The following is a 17,288-nucleotide window of genomic DNA, read 5'->3' on the forward strand; positions in this document are numbered from 1 at the left end:
CTCAGGCGTGTTCCTCTCTGCCGCCTTCAAGATGAACAGGTTGGGCCTCCACAGGGGGCAGTGTTGAAGGCTGAGCCCCAGCCTGCCGAACCCCCAGCCGAGACTACTGAACCCAACACACACGCACAGAATATCTGCCACACACACAACCTGAGAGCAGGAGCTACACCCCCACGATACAACCAGCATCTCCTGATAACGGCCGTGTTTACGTGTGTACAAGGGAGCTGTTTGGTGTTCAGTGACGGGGAAAGGAGAGAGGAGAGAAACTGCTGATCCGCTGAGAGGAGGGGAGCGAGCGGAGGAGGAGGAGTGTGTGAGGAACGCAGAGGGAGAAACCCAATCCTCTTAGGTAGCAGAGCTGAGGACGGGCGTGCCTGGGAGCCAGAGAGAGAGAGGTAGGAGAGTGCAGAGGTAGAGGGAGCCCAGAGACCAGCCCAGGCTGAGTCGGAGCAGCCAGACAGGCAGCGCGTTGTGCATCCAAAGAGGTGGAAAGGCGAGCAGGGCCAAAGCCGTAAGGCGACTCATGGGCAATGGGGGCCATGGTGACCTAGCGTAAATGGCTATCCCTCAGCACAGCTTGGTGCCAGTGTCTGCTGCTCAACCCTCCCCCTCTCTCTCCTCCTGTATCCCTGCCCGCTGCTGTGCCCTGTTGCTGTTTGTCCCTGGCGCTGCCTTCTGCTCTGCGCCGGCACTGCCCCTGTCGTGCTGCGGCCATGGTGGCCAGCCTATGGAAGCTGGTGCGGGGCGTCAGGCAACTGGAGCTCCATCGCCTCATCTTGGCACTCATCGTCTTCTGCCTTTTCTCCATGGCTTTCCTGGCCTATTACGTCAGCAACAGCCCCAAGATCAAGGAGGCCCCCCCGCTGCCCTTCAGTGACTGTCGGGGGGTGCCGGGGGCTGTGGGAGGTGGGCAGCAGGCGCCACTCTTCCTGCCTCACTCGGGTCGGCTGCGCCAGGTGAAGGCCATGGACAACTCTCGTACGGACCCAGTGGTGCTGGTGTTTGTAGAGAGCATCTATTCTCAGCTGGGGCAGGAGATCGTAGCCATTCTGGAGTCCAGCCACTTTAGCTACCGCACCGAGATCGCCCCGGGGAAGGGAGACATGCCCACGCTAACAGAGCGCAACCGCGGACGCTACGCCCTGGTCATATACGAGAATTTACTGAAGTATGTCAACCTGGACGCCTGGAACCGCGACCTGCTGGACAAGTACTGCATGGAGTACAGTGTAGGCATCATCGGCTTCTTCAAGGCCAACGAGAACTCGCTGCTCAGCGCCCAGCTTAAGGGCTTCCCTCTCTTCCTGCACTCCCACCTGGGCCTGAGGGATTACCGAATCAACCACAACGCCCCACTGCTCTACATCACCAGACCCAATGAGGTGGAGCAGGGCCCCCTGCCCGGGGACGACTGGACCGTGTTCCAATCCAACCACTCCACCTACGAGCCTGTCCTCCTGGCCAGCACCAAGTCCTCTGACGCCCTGGCCCACCTGGGGCCGCTCAGTGCTATGCACGCCACCGTGGTCCAGGACCTGGGGCTCCACGACGGCATCCAGAGGGTCCTGTTTGGAAACAACCTGTCCTACTGGCTGCACAAGCTGGTGTTTGTGGACGCCATCGCCTACCTGACGGGCAAGCGGCTCTGCCTCTCGCTGGAGCGCCACCTGCTGGTGGACGTGGACGATATCTTCGTGGGCAAGGAGGGCACCCGCATGAAGGTGACCGACGTAGAGGTGGGTTCACTCTCTCCCTCTTTCTTTCTCTCACACTCTGCCTACTGTAGGTTCACTGTCATTGGTAATTAAGCTTGTGTAAAGATGTATTATTAATGACGTAAAAAAAACGAAATAGGCGGTTATTCCGAAGAGGACGATTATTCAGCCTGTTACCTTAACAAGTATAGATGTTTCTGTTTAAGCAACCTTTGATTTACCACTTAGTTTTCAGGAAAGTGCTTCTTTCCTGCTCCTCCCATCATGGGACACATATTGATTTCCAATGGGATTCTCCGTAAGGTGTGTGACTTGTTTCTAAGGCAAGGCCTAATAAAGGCTAGCATTTATTAGGATGAATCTCAACAGGATCTGTGTCTTCTGCCATTAGTCTCTTAATTGTTTTATCTGGTTGTTAGCCCGCTACTGTGTCTAATTGGCCTGATTTACTTGAGTTCACTTCACTTTGAGAAAACCACCACTGGATGACTAAGCCTTTTCCAGTCTTAACCAAAGCCTTATTTGAAGTGACAAAAACCAATTCGGAAGAGTCTCCAGTACATCACAGCTCTCATAATGGTCTTTCTCTACCCTCTATAGCTGTTGAACACACTTAACCCGCATCAGCAGTTTGCAATGCAGAAAAGCGTTGCCTGGAGGGCCACTCTGACAAATGCATCAAACTAAATGAACACAACTAATGGGAAATATTAGGAGGATTAATTAGGCTTTTGCACTGACAACAGGGATGCAGTTTGGAGAGTGATAGGGGCGGGACAAGGGAGCAAACTTGTCGCTTCAGCAAGGGCTCACACAAGTCAATCAGCCAGTTAATGAGCCTGTCATCAATTCAGCCTGACAAGGTTGGAACCAGGCGGTTGCATAAGTAAGGGCATATGGAGGGAGAAAAGTACTGTTGGCACCGCCACAGTGTTTAGTCATCACACCACCGATGAGACGTTTCGGGTTAATTGCTCCTGTGGAAATGATGACTAATAGACCGTTTGACGTCTCAGGCAGCCGAGGCAGGTACATGCATGCTCTTGAGGCCGTAGCTTAACGGAGAAAACAACATTACATTACAGGTATATGGATTCATTGTGGAGCACAGAATAGAACAGCCGAGCTGGTGTAGTCAGAAGAATGGCCCATTGATTTTTTTTCTCACCTCAATCTTCTGAACAGAAGTGGTCTTCTCTGAAAGGAATTGGCCTGCTTGGTCTCTAGAGCATCAAGTCAATGGAACCACTTACCACTTTCTAATGTGTTAAAGATGCTGAAATGTATTTGATGACTTTTCAAATAACGTTTCCACTCGGGCTGGGATAACACGATACGATATTTTCACAATACTTAAGTGCCAATACGATATGTATTGCGATTCAATACTGGGATGTTACTGTGATTTGATGTTCCAGACATATTGCTCACCATTTGTCTGCTGCAGAGAGACAGAAGAGAGCATGAGAACGTTTGTTTTGATCAGTCATGTAAATAAGTGCTGAAAACATGTTGGCTCACTATTTAAAAAGAAGATGGTGAACAAGCTATAAGATGAAAAATAACAGCGTTTTAGCGCAGGTACAGCCGACTAGCCAAAGCCAACGCTGCCTAGCAACAACAACAACAAATATTTTGAAAATTGTATATTTATCCGGACAGTTGTCTTGTGCAGTATTAAGATATTGCCATTTTGACGTTAAATCACCTAAATTCTCTACTAAAGTGGATGTAAAAAGCATGTTAAACATGTATTGCTCTTCGGGGACCCTGTTAGTCATCTGTAGTTCATTGCAACCAACCATGTTGATCCTATTAACATTTTGAGGTGTCACAAAGAGGTTAGATAGAATGTTTCTTCCGCCTGCCCTGACGTGGTGTTAAACATTGTGGTCGTTGCCATGCAGGCTGGACTTTATTTACCGCAGTGTTGTCTAACTACCCCTACCACCTGGCCTCTGGTTGAGCAAAGAGGCTTTAATCACCTCAAGCAGTTGTGAGGCGAGTAACGGGGCACAAACAAGGCATGGCTAATGGACCACTAATCTTGTCTATTATTCTCACTCTGGGTGCAACCTCAGCACTGCACTCTTAAGCACTAAAGCTGATTTACACACACACACACACCACACACACGCACACACACACCACACACACACGCACACACGCATGCATAACCACGTTCACTTTTCTGTGCTATGTTCGATACGGTTGACTCCTGCATCTCAGCTATATTCTACTTGTTTGGTTGATGGTCGAATTTACATTCAGTGCCCTTGGAGTGCTGCCATAATCACTCTGGTTGGATGGGTACTCGGTCACCTCAGCATCTCAAACAGGCATTTCTAGATCTCTGTCCTTATGGTAAATGGCAGCTGTTGTTTGCAATTGACCATGTCCTCTCATCCTCCTCCTATAATGCAGGCCTGGGCCAGGTAGGAGTCATGGACATGTTGACGGTCTAGGGCAGGGGTTCCCAAACCTTCTCACTCTGGGGCCCCCCTTCCAGCATTGGGGAACATCCCGCGCACCCCCCTGCACACGAGCGCACGTGCCACGTCTATTTCTATGTGCACAAACACTGTTTTTGACTAATTGTTCACACCCCTCTTGTTGGTGGAGAGAATTTTGCGGGTTTAAAGCTTATTTCCTGCAATTGTACACATTTTGTCATGGGTTGCAAAGAAAATATTGCAGCTTTATAGCAAATTGTCTTGAAATTCTATACATTTTGGCATGTCTAATGTGTAATCATGTGATATTTGAGTGACAAATAAATTACAACAATATCAACAACAACAAAAACATGGGCTAGTTGGGCTGACATTTCTGACAAGTTATAAATAGCTCTCTAAGGTATGCAATGACTGATAATGTACCACCCAATTTCAAAATTGCACTTTGTGCATTCTGTTAAAACTTTCAAGAATCCGTTTAAAGCCTGACTGAGTTCCCCCCACAGTTTGGGAACCACTGGTCTAGGGTATGGTCAGTCAATGCCCAGAGGCTTCAGTCCAATCATCACTGCAGGTTGAGGCTTTTAATAAGCCAGCCCGGGCATTCACAATGTCCTTCCATTTGTTTCTATAGACATGGGGAAATTCAAGGATATTGAGGTCAGTGATCTGTAGGCATCCATTTGATAAGGCAATCGAAGAGGAAATACAAAGAGCTCTTCTCACCTCCTTGTCGGCTCTCTGTACTTGGCACAGACGGTGAAGATCCGTTGCCATGGTGACTAGCCAGAGCCCCCTGACCTACCCTTATGCCCCCACCCCTCTGTCTCTGCCCTTCTGCCTACCCCAAGCCCTCCTTACTCTGACCCCTCTTTACCAGGCTGGCACAAAGGTCTGTGTGTCCCCACAGGACATCACCCAGGCATATGCTCCATACCACATCCCCCTGTCCAGCCCCTGTCTAGCCTCTCTCCTCTCTCCTTTTTGAAAGACGATCGGTTGTTGTGGTGCTGGAAGACAGTTCAGTTACTGATCACCGCTTGTCATCAGACATGAAATATCGCTTGATCTGTCTGTGGGGACACATTTGTCTCTCCGTCAGCAAACCTAAGGTCCCAGGCAGCCAATACTGAGACATGGATCATATTGCACACACACACAGACCGCACAAACACACACAGACCGCACAAACACACACAGACACTCATCCTAATCGGCAAGAAAAGCAAAGTGTGTGCACATGCTCAAGGACATCAGTCCCCCTCTAAATAAGTCAGCGATTGTATCTCTTATCAGGTACAGCCGCTATCTCTCTCCCAGAGGTACAGTGCATAGCTCTGGGTTGATTTGTGGAGGCAAAGCAGCTATCTCTTTCCCCATCCTGTGATTTGTATATGGATGCTGCTGCTCTGATATAGCTGATAAAGTGTGAAGGTTTGGGGAATTTGTTGAACAGGACTCCGTGGGTTTGCTTTGCAATCCCATTTCAGTCTGTACAATAACCCCAGCATTTGCTCATTCTTTCACCATTGTGGCTACCTAGATATGTTCTGATTTTATTCCATGTGGTCCCATTGTCTGTATTCTTCACTTGAATGATGCATCTGCATTTTATGTCCAAGAGTTATTTCGCCATCTAGTGGTTAAGAAAAAATAGGTTTGTCAGCAACATTATAGTTTTTAAAGCTAATAACTGCAATTGTGAATATAATTCCCATTCCTCTGTCATGTCCTCGTTTGCAGGCCTTGCTCAATACTCAAAACAAGCTGCGAATGCTGGTCCCTGATTTCACCTTTAACCTCGGCTTCTCTGGAAAGTTCTACCACACAGGTGAGAGAGCATCTCGAAGTGAAAACACAGAACATACCCTGTGCTAGACAACGTCACTGTAGATTTTGAGTTGGAAAGTGTCATGAAGAAACTCCCTGTACCCATCTCCCCCCCCCCTCCAGGCACAGACGAGGAGGACCGGGGAGATGACATGCTGCTAAGACACAGGAAGGAGTTCTGGTGGTTCCCCCACATGTGGAGTCACATGCAGCCCCACCTGTTCCACAACGTCAGCGTGCTGGCTGAACAGATGAGGCTCAACATGCTGTTTGCCCAGGTGATTGGGCTTCCAGTCTGTCGATACCTAACATCATAATCATACGATAGCTCTCTCTAGTAAGATGCATGCTGTAGTTATGGCCGGGTTGATCCAGATGGTGAGTGGTAATTGGATTCCTGTATGCTGGCCGTTGTAGATGTTTCCTTGTTCGCGATTACAATAAACCACGGTACAAGGCTCCCAGACATTGGGGCTAAAGATGCCCCCAAGGCTGCCTGATGTAGTGAGTGGCATTGGGAGCCAAGGGGCTGGGCCCAGCAAGCAGACGGTGTCAGTGTGTGTGTGTGTGTGTGAGGTGAATACTAACCAACACCCTCTCAGTAATCCCTGCTGCCATACAGCTGTCTTTGCTGGCTGACACTGACGGAGAGCATCTCTGAGCGGTCAGGGGAGAGGATCCTTCAAACAGCTCTCCATAGCTTCTCCTTAGGAAGGATACACACCGTCTCAACTGAGCTGAACAAACACCAATCCCTCAAGCGTTCCCAACATTCTATGTTTTTCCAGCGAGGGGCACAGTGGCACGGTACCACCATACATTAAGATTTGGATGCATTTTTGTTAGTCTCTAAAGGATTGAGGCTCCTGCTGAGCTTCCTGACTGTTTCTTATTTAGCAGTGTGGAGTGGTCTGTGGACAGAGCAGGGCTATGTCGCCCTCCAGTGGAGGAGCTGCACATTCTTTTTTCTGCTGCTTGTTTGTTTGGAAGCAGACGGTGACTCATTCATGGTTCAATTAAATGGCCATTTAATCACGTTTTGTTATTGTAATTTGTTCCTGGTGTATTTTCCTGTCCCTAGACACAACTAATATCCATCTGTCTCTCATTCTATCTATACCACCCCCCCTCTTCCTCTCCAGGAGCATGGGATCCCTACAGACATGGGCTATGCTGTGGCCCCCCACCACTCGGGGGTCTACCCCGTCCACAGCCAGCTGTACGAGGCCTGGAAGTCAGTGTGGGACATCAAGGTGACCAGCACAGAGGAGTACCCCCACCTCAGACCTGCCCGCTACCGCAGGGGCTTCATCCACAGTGGCATTCAGGTCAGTTAGTCATGGCAGTCAATCAGTTTATTAAGTAATGAACTGTGGTTTAAAGCTCGCTGCCATTGGACTCTGGAGGGATGAATCACGCTTCACTATCTGGCAGTCCGACAGACAAATCTGGGTTTGGTGTATGCCAGGAGAACGCTACCTGCCCGAATGTATAGCTTGTGCCAACTTTAAAGTTTGGTAGAGGAATAATGGTCTGTTTTTCATGGTTTGGGCTAGGCACCTTAGTTCCAGTGAAGGGAAATCTTAATGCCACAGTATCCAATTACATTCTAGGCGATTCTGTGCTTCCAACTTTGTGGTAACAATTAGGGGAAGGCCCTTTCTTGTTTCAGCATGACAATGCCCCCGGGGGACCAAATCCATATTAATGCCTATGATTTTGGAATGAGATGTTTGACGAGCAGGTGTCCACATACTTTTGGTCATGTAATGTATAATTCAATAGATGTCCTTCCAAAAAATTATAATTAAGCAGCTTTTCTGCTTTTTTGCCTCTCCTTGGCCTGTTAGGAAATGAGTGATTTGGGTGTCTGCTAACATTAGCTAACGTCTTCTAAACAACCAGCAGGCCGACTCTTTCAAACCATTTTTATTTTTAAATAGACTTGACTGGCGAGATAGTTGTTGCATAGGCTTTATCCTTTTTTCTAACACCAGCTGTGGATTGCCTGGCTTGCTAGCTCGCTTGCGTGCAGTGAGCTCACATCAGCGCTGTTGCGGTGACTGTATAACTGGCAGTGAAATTCCACGTGATGGTTTAGTCATGGTAATTAGGCTTCTCCAAGCTTTGATGCTGCTAATGGTTATTAGTAGCCTACCAAACGTGTTAACTGCTTGGTATTCAGCACTCTATTATCCCTCTAATCACTCTGACATCAATGCAAATGTAATCGAAAATCTAATCAAACACTTCATGAGAGCCCATGAGCTCATGTTGCCCAACATTTCTATAGGCTATGCAATTGTGCGAGAAAACAAAGTGATGGCCTCTACTAAAAAGAGGAGGATCCCATCAGCTTTCTATAGGCTAGGCCTAATATATTTATTTCTCAACTTTCCTAATATTTAGTACATTGTTTATATTTACAGCAGGAGTATAGCCTACCTGGATGGCATTAAAGAATAAACCACGGGGAAAGGCGTCCTCCATTCGCTATTTGACATGTATTTCTTTCCCGCTCCCCTGTTTCGATACAGGTGCATGATAATGGTCCATTCTAAATCAAAACAGATTTACCACATATGTTATTTAGTATATGTAAAGACAAGATTAAATCAAGAATAGTCTGATGGGTGACAATATTAGCCTATCACTTGTGAATTATATATTATCCCTTGTGAATGATACACAACATAAGAAACAATGCCTTTTTTTGTGACTTTTTCGATTCATAGTCGCACGGGCCTATATGTTTTAATAAGGTTTGTATCACAACTAAAGTGGCCAAATAACTTCTTAAAATTTAAGCACATTATTCCGCTTTACAAGGGGTGTAGAGCCTAACTGGCATACATAGGCAGCGTGTGAGTTTCAAGTTTGGGGAAGATAAGCTTCACCATAAAAATGCACCTTTATAATAAAAGCCATTACATGCATAATTGCATTTCCACTAATGGAACATTTGTGCTTATAGCCTACTACCATGTGCGCATTGCTGTGCTTATAATGTGAAGAAATAGCCTAATAGTTTATCAACATTTTAAGCTAAACATTCTGATCTGTTGCATCAGCCACACTTTTTTTTGATGCTAGTGGTTTTATTTATTTGGGATATGTCGCATCCCACAACTGTCCCAGACTATGTTTGGAATATGTATTTCTCGCACAGAATAGAATAGGTTGACTTTTGTACTATGGGGACAGTAGATTGAAATAAGCTAGTGCTTTTGCTGTTCGTTATGCCTACTCATCTTGTTGGCTGACAAAGTAAATGTGGACAGTTCTTCCAATATCTTCAATATGCACCTCGGAATAGGATAAGGACGTGCGCCATTGTGTCCCCAATGTGTCTGTCTTCACTTGTAGCCTGTGAGAAAGACCCGATGACGTGCTGTAGTACGCAGCACTAAGGGAGAAGACACAACAGTCACTGGTCGCAAAAGGCATGGATTTTTTTAAGGTGCATTATGGCCACACAAAGGGGATGCCGTCGTGAAATTCTAGGCATTATCAAGTACTTGTCAAATTGTGAATGAGTGACTGATGTAGTGTGTACAGCCTGTGCAAAAAAACAAAGCAGAGCTCATCAATCAATCAATCAAATGTATTTATAAAGCCCTTCTTACATCAGCTGTTGTCACAAATTGCTGTACAGAAACCCAGCCTAAAACCCCAAACAGCAAGCATTGCAGGTGTAGAAGCATGGTGGCTAGGAAAAACTCCCTAGGAAGGAACCTAGAGAGGAACCAGGCTATGAGGGGTGGCCAGTCCTCTTCTGGCTGTGCCAGGTGGAGATTATAACAGAACATGGGCAAGATGTTCAAATGTTCATAGATGACCAGCAGGGTCAAATAATAATAATAATCACAGTGGTTGTAGAGGGTGCAACAGGTCAGCACCTCAGGACTAAATGTCAGTTGGCTTTTCATAGCCGATCATTCAGAGTATCTCTACCGCTCTTGCTGTCTCTAGAGAGTAGAAAACAGCAGGTCTGGGACAAGGTAGCACGTCCAGTGAACAGGTCAGGGTTCCATAGCCGCAGGCAGAACAGTTGAAACTTGAGCAGCAGCACGACCAGGTGGACTGGGGACAGCAAGGAGTCATCAGGCCAGGTAGTCCTGAGGCATGGTCCTTGGGCTCAGGTCCTCGGAGAGAGAGAATGGAAGAAAGAAGGAGAGAAAGAGAGAGAACTAGAGAGAGCATACTTAAATACACACAGGACACCGGATAAGACAGGAGAAATACTCCAGATATAACAGACTGACCCTAGCCACCCGACACATAAACTATTGCAGCATAAATACTGGAGGCTGAGACAGGAGGGGTCGGGCGACACTGTGGCTCCGCCCGACGATACCCCCGGACAGGGCCGAACAGGCAGGATATTACCCCACCAACTTTGCCAAAGCACAGCCCCCTCCCCACAAGAGGGATTCCTTCAACCACCAACTTACCATCCTGAAACAAGGCCGAGTGTAGCCCACGAAGATCTCCCCCATGGCACAACCCAAGGGGGCATCAACCCGGAAAGGAAGATCACGTCAGTGACTCAACCCACTCAAGTGACGCACCCTTCCTAGGGACGGCATGGAAGAGCACCAGTAAGCCAGTGACTCAGCCCCTGTAATAGGGTTAGAGGCAGAGAATCCCAGTGGAGAGAGGGAAACCGGCCAGGCAGAGACAGCAAGGGCGGTTCGTTGCTCCAGTGACTTTCCGTTCATCTTCACACTCCTGGGCCAGACTACACTCAATCATAGGACCTACTGAAGAGATGAGTCTTCAGTAAAGACTTAAAGATTGAGACCGAGTCTGTGTCTCTCACATGGATAGGCAGACCATTCCATAAAAATTGAGCTCTATAGGAGAAAGCCCTGCCTCCAGCTATTTGCTTAGAAATTCTAGGGACAGTAAGGAGGCCTGCGTCTTGTGACCATAGCGTACGTGGAGGTATGTACACAGGACCAAATCGGAAAGATGGGTAGGAGCAAGCCCATGTAATGCTTTGTAGGTTAGCAGTAAAACCTTGAAATCAGCCCTTGCCTTAACAGGAAGCCAGTGTAAAGAGGCTAGCACTGGAGTAATATGATCAAATTTTTTGGTTCTAGTCAAGATTCTAGCAGCCGTGTTTAGCACTAACTGAAGTTTATTTAGTGCTTTATCCAGGTAGCCGGAAAGTAGAACATTGCAGTAGTCTAACCTAGAAGTGACAAAAGCATGGATTTTGTCACTTCTAAGAGACAAAACTCATGCCTTTCAAGCAACTTTGTCACATCATCCAGCCTTACAATATATTAAACATCAAAACATATGGCCCAACGTTTGTAGAACAACTAAAGTTACATAAATAATTCTACATTAAGCATATAGGAGTACCTGTTTCTTTGTTAACCGCTCAACACAGAATAGCCGCATGTGCGAACTCCCTCAAATCATTTGGAGAAAATATCCTTTCTATTTTATTCAGCTTTGTTCAATTATATTCTTCATACTATAAAATAATGCCACGGAATTCTAAGCAAATCTTGTTTGCTAAATGAACTAGTGTAGCCCACAGCCATTTGGCATAGCCACATCAGGACCTAACATAAGGACAACTCAGAGTATGCTTTTCTGGTCTTCTGAAATAGACTACATTTTCTTCATATCATGTTTCTTTAGAAATGTCCAAAATAAATAATGGATTTATTGTGAAGGTGTAGGCTTTATTACATGGATTTATTCAACTTTTTAAAATGTAAATGTTCCAAAGGTCCGCATCAGTGGCATGTAGGCTATGTGGAAACCAGGAGTGTTTATGTTAATTAACGGACAATTACCCTGAGACCGACAGTTATTTGCTTGACAATCACCTGCTGACTAAATATTCGTGACCGCCACAGCCCTAGCTCGTGTCTCCCCTAATCTCGAGAAGGATCATTCTCCCCACCAGATCACATACCGGCCTGTCTCAACCAAAGATAATGTCATTATCCAAGCAAATTTGAGAAAAAGGGTTGAGGCAGGTTTTTAAAATGTATGCTTTGGCCACAAATACGAGTTTAAGACATCAACAACATTATTTGGGTATAAGTTGTCTGAATATTAACTTTTAAAAGTGAGATTTTCACTCTATAGTTATTTTGAGCTTCAATTGAAGTCAAATTGTCACTTCCTCTCTCATTGACATCAATGACAAAGTGAAAATATGACTTAATCAAAGTTAGGATTTGCCCCTCAGTGCTTAATGAGCACACTCAAGGGCTTAGAGTTTATACAAAGGTGCAAAGGCCCTATTCATTATTAAAGTGGAGAGAAGGAAGAGAAAGTTGGTTATTTTGATGTATTTTTTACAGTTTCCCCTCTCTGTTGCTGCAGGTGTTACCCAGACAGACATGTGGCCTCTTCACTCACACTATCTTCTATAACGAGTACCCAGGAGGCTCCAAAGAGCTGGACAAGAGCATCAGGGGAGGGGAGCTGTTCCTCACCGTCCTTCTCAACCCTGTAAGTTCTAGTCCGCTCTGGAGATACTCTGCCTGTCATTACTGGAGCCTGCTACCCTCTTCAGGTCACTGCTCAAAATGACTGGAAGAATCTTAACTTGGAAAATGGAATTGTAACTTAAATTTTTGTGTAAATCATGCATCGATGTCAATCTGTGCTACAATTGCAGGTGCCTCACAAGTTGGGATTTAGCCTCGTATGCAGCTAAACAGTGAAAAGTCTCACTTCCCTCCTCTGCTCCCCCCAGATCAGCATCTTCATGACCCACCTGTCTAACTATGGGAATGACCGGCTGGGCCTGTACACCTTTGAGTCCCTGGTGAAGTTTGTTCAGTGTTGGACCAACCTGCGGCTGCAGACCCTGCCACCCACGCAGCTGGCTGACAAATACTTCCAGATCTTCCCTGAGGAGAGGGACCCCCTCTGGCAGGTTAGGGAACTGCAATTATTATTATAGACATTGTAGTACATCGGTTGTTAGTTACTGTTTCCTACTTTGGATATGTACTGTTTTCTTGAGATTTTTATAATAAAGTTTGGACTATCAATTTATTTGAGTTTGCAATAAAATTACTTACTGATGAGCTCTATGTATTGGTGACCCTAACCTAACCCCTCTCTATTTGTCCTCAGAACCCATGTCAGGACAAGAGGCATAAAGACATTTGGTCGAAGGAAAAGACCTGTGATAGACTACCCAGGTTCTTGGTCGTAGGCCCACAGAAAACAGGTGAGACCCTGTGGCCGGCCATTCTCCTCCGACGTAACCTCTCTCGCTCTTCGCATACTCTTGGCCAGAATGTATAGCACGATGGCATTTGTGGTTGTGAGTTTCAGTCCAACCAAAAGTGTATATTTGTATGTGTTATTTCAGGCACCACAGCCCTGCACTCATTCCTGAGCCTCCACCCTGCCATCACCAGTAGCTTCTCCAGTCCTGTCACCTTTGAGGAGATCCAATTCTTTAGCGGGCCCAACTACGACAACGGCATTGACTGGTAAGACAACATTACTGGCCATTCTTTAACACTATAATGACGCCTGTAGCCATTTCACCTCAACATTGCCTCTATGTAGTTCCTTCATGCTTACATGTAGTTTAGTCTTCCTCCATACTGCCCTCTTATCAGTCCTCTCATATCACTGAGAATGTATAACAGTATGGTCTATTTGGTCCTAGGTGAAAAGGGACATGGCGCAGGAAGCCATTCAGTTATTGGGACATTTTATGTCATAAGCTCTCCCCTGACCTTCAGTAAACCAAACTGCTCTCCCCCCTCCTCTCTTCAGGTACATGGACTTCTTCCCCTTCCCATCGAATGTCAGTACAGACTTCATGTTTGAGAAAAGTGCCAACTACTTTGACACGGAGGTAGCCCCCAAGAGAGCGGCGGCCCTGCTGTCCCGGGCCAAGATCCTGGCTGTGCTCATCAACCCAGTGGACCGCGCCTACTCCTGGTACCAGGTGGGTCTATCACACTACACAGATCAGGTTTACCAATGTTCAGGATCAGCTCTAACTACCTCAGCCATAATATGAACCATTAGGGTCATGAAATATAAACTGTTGGCAGACCATGTTGACCGTTAAGTGACCACACATGCTGAAGATACTGCTGGATGCAGAGTCATCTGTTTTTATTTCAGCTTCACCTGTGAGGTTTATTTGCTTGTAGGCCATTATTGTAAATAAGAATTTGTTCTTAACTGACTTGCCTAGTTAAATATAATAATTATTCTCTTTATTTGCTTGTAGTTACTTTAACAAGCAAGGGAGGTCAACGTTATCTTGTTACTTGATCCCTCTGAAGCCTGACTTCTGATAACCTTTGACTCATGATGGCTGACCTTTGACCTATCCCATGTGTGTTACCCTGCAGCACCAGCGGGCTCATCAGGACCCAATGGCCATCAACCACACATTCCAGGAGGTGGTGACAGCGGGGCCTGCCTCCCCCCGAGAGCTGATCATCCTGCAGAGACGCTGCCTTAAACCTGGGGCCTACGCCACCCACCTGGAGCGCTGGCTACACCACTACCAGCCCAGCCAGGTAACACTTTACTGGAAATACACATTCACATACACAAACATACTATATAAGCACAGCTAGATAATGAAAACTACAGGAGTCACCAATTCAAAATCATCCATTCAGTATTTTCCTTGTTTGATCATGGCAGTACCACCTGTGTGAAGGCCAGAATGTGAGAGGTGTGATTCCTGTTTCCAGGTGCATATAGTGGACGGGTCCCAGCTGCGTTCCAACCCTGCCCTGGTCATGGAGGGCATCCAGAGGTTCCTGGGGGTCACACCCATCTTCAACTACACCCAGGCTCTGACGTACGATGAAAGTAAAGGGTTCTGGTGCCAGAGGGTGGAAGGTGGACGACCCAAGTGTCTTGGCAAGAGTAAAGGCAGGAAATACCCTGACATGACCCCTGAGGTACAGTGACGTCACACACACAACATTATCCCGTTGCCAGTGTGCCATGATGCATTTTGTTTCACTTCTGTCTAACATGTAATTATGTGTAAACAAGTGCCTCATACAGTCCTTACCTGACTGTTCTCTGCTGTGTGTATTACAGTCGCGTGCCTTCCTGACGGAGCATTACAGGGAGCACAACATGGAGCTGCTGAGGCTGCTGAACCGGCTGGGCCAGCCCCTGCCCGCCTGGCTGAGAGAGGAGCTGCAGAGCTCCAGCTGGAGCTGAGAGTGGAACCACAGTCTGGAATGGAGCACTGCCCCACCCGGCTTGGCCCGGGGGGAGAGGGCCCTGTTCACCCACACCCACACCAGTCACTACAGAGGGTGGATGAGGTGAGAGGGCGGGAGGACAGCCCCCTATCAGGACAATGGACTCCGAAACGCCACTGTAACAACCAAACCTCATGGGTGGAATAAAGACCTCTAATAAGGGAGTTAATGAGTTGGACTGAAACACCTTGCAGTCGCACACATCGTCTTCATCCAGAAAGTAGAGGACTTGTCTAAGCCTGCAGACGGTTAGACTGACTGACGCCGGTCTGGTAGACTGAGAGGGGGTGGGGGGAGGTCTAATGTCACCCCACTATTTAACAGGAACTGACCTCACAGGATATCCTGTGGCCCTGTAGCGCATGAATGAGCTCGGCAACATACGTGGTCACAAGATCACACACACACACACTTCTCATTTCTTCAGAAGAATGATTGTAAAACGTTGTACATTTTAAATCTGTTGTATATTTTGGGCGGGGGGGAATGTGACAGAATAGACATTGACTAAACGAGACAGCGTACTGTAGTGCTCTGGTCAGAGGCTTGTGCCATAGGAAGGATGTGGGGTATTAATCACATGCCACAGCTCCTCCAGACTCCCTCTGTGCATTCCACTACCCCAGAGCTGAGGCCATTGGAGTACATTCTGACAAACAAACTGTCTACTAAAGGCCCCACAAGTCTACAGAGAAACCACACACTTTAACATGCACTTTCCCCAACTCTCACATAGGTACCCAGCCAGTTTAGAGCTGCGTAAAGAGAGGAGGATGAGCTAGAGGGAGATGGAAAAAGAGAGGGTCTCTGCCTGTGACTGTCCGTCTTAACAGGAGCTGCTGTCTTGTTTTGTTTCCTGTTTATTTTGTAAAAACTACAAAACAAAGACCAACGCTGTATCATCTCTAATAAACTCAGAGAGGTTGGAATGGATTGTTTATTTATTACATTTTTTTTACCCACAGCTTCTGCATGTCTGTCAATGCAGGAGCCACTGTCTTTTACCCATCTGATGCTGTCTACAGAAGACTGGAATGGAAACGGCCGTGCCTCCAGCGTTTGACGGACAGGAGACTAGAGGTACATGCACTGCTCCAAAAAATAAAGGGAACACTAAAATAACACATCCTAGATCTGAATGAATGAAATATTCTTATTAAATACTTTTTTCTTTACATAGTTGAATGTGCTGACAACAAAATCACACAAAAATGATCAATGGAAATCAAATTTATCAACCCATGGAGGTCTTAAATTGGAGTCACACTCAAAATTAAAGTGGAAAACCACACTACAGGCTGATCCAACTTTGATGTAATGTCCTTAAAACAAGTCAAAATGAGGCTCAGTAGTGTGTGTGGCCTCCACGTGCCTGTATGACCTCCCTACAACGCCTGGGCATGCTCCTGATGAGGTGGCAAATGGTCTCCTGAGGGATCTCCTCCCAGACCTGGACTTAAGCATCCGCCAACTCCTGGACAGTCTGTGGTGCAACGTGGCGTTGGTGGATGGAGCGAGACATGATGTCCCAGATGTGCTCAATTGGATTCAGGTCTGGGGAACGGGCGGGCAAGTCCATAGCATCAATGCCTTCCTCTTGCAGGAACTGCTGACACACTCCAGCCACATGAGGTCTAGCATTGTCTTGCATTAGGAGGAACCCAGGGCCAACCGCACCAGCATATGGTCTCACAAGGGGTCTGAGGATCTCATCTCGGTACCTAATGGCAGTCAGGCTACCTCTGGCAAGCACACGGCGGCCCCCCAAAGAAATGCCACCCCACACCATGACTGACCCACCGCCAAACCGGTCATGCTGGAGGATGTTGCAGGCAGCAGAACGTTCTCCACGGCGTCTCCAGACTCTGTCACGTCTCTCACATGTGCTCATGTGCTCAGTGTGAACCTGCTTTCATCTGTGAAGAGCACAGGGCGCCAGTTGCGAATTTGCCAATCTTGGTGTTCTCTGGCAAATGCCAAACGTCCTGCACGGTGTTGGGCTGTAAGCACAACCCCCACCTGTGGACGTCGGGCCCTCATAC

At 47.0% G+C, this 17,288-nt stretch overlaps 1 protein-coding gene across 1 annotated transcript; it reads left to right on the plus strand.

Annotated features, from left to right (window-relative positions):
• The first annotated feature begins 713 nt into the window (after positions 1–713).
• On the plus strand, positions 714–16,175 carry LOC129836312 (bifunctional heparan sulfate N-deacetylase/N-sulfotransferase 2-like). Its single transcript, XM_055902303.1, has 12 exons — positions 714–1,739; positions 5,918–6,005; positions 6,128–6,282; positions 7,147–7,332; positions 12,359–12,487; positions 12,735–12,917; positions 13,121–13,217; positions 13,362–13,485; positions 13,778–13,952; positions 14,368–14,538; positions 14,719–14,931; positions 15,077–16,175. Exons 1-12 carry the CDS (start codon positions 717–719, stop codon positions 15,200–15,202), a joined length of 2,670 nt encoding a protein of 889 aa, XP_055758278.1. The 5' UTR covers positions 714–716; the 3' UTR covers positions 15,203–16,175.
• Positions 16,176–17,288: the final 1,113 nt, after the last annotated feature.

This window comes from Salvelinus fontinalis, chromosome 37 (assembly GCF_029448725.1).
Source record: "Salvelinus fontinalis isolate EN_2023a chromosome 37, ASM2944872v1, whole genome shotgun sequence".
NCBI classification, from domain to species: domain Eukaryota; kingdom Metazoa; phylum Chordata; class Actinopteri; order Salmoniformes; family Salmonidae; genus Salvelinus; species Salvelinus fontinalis.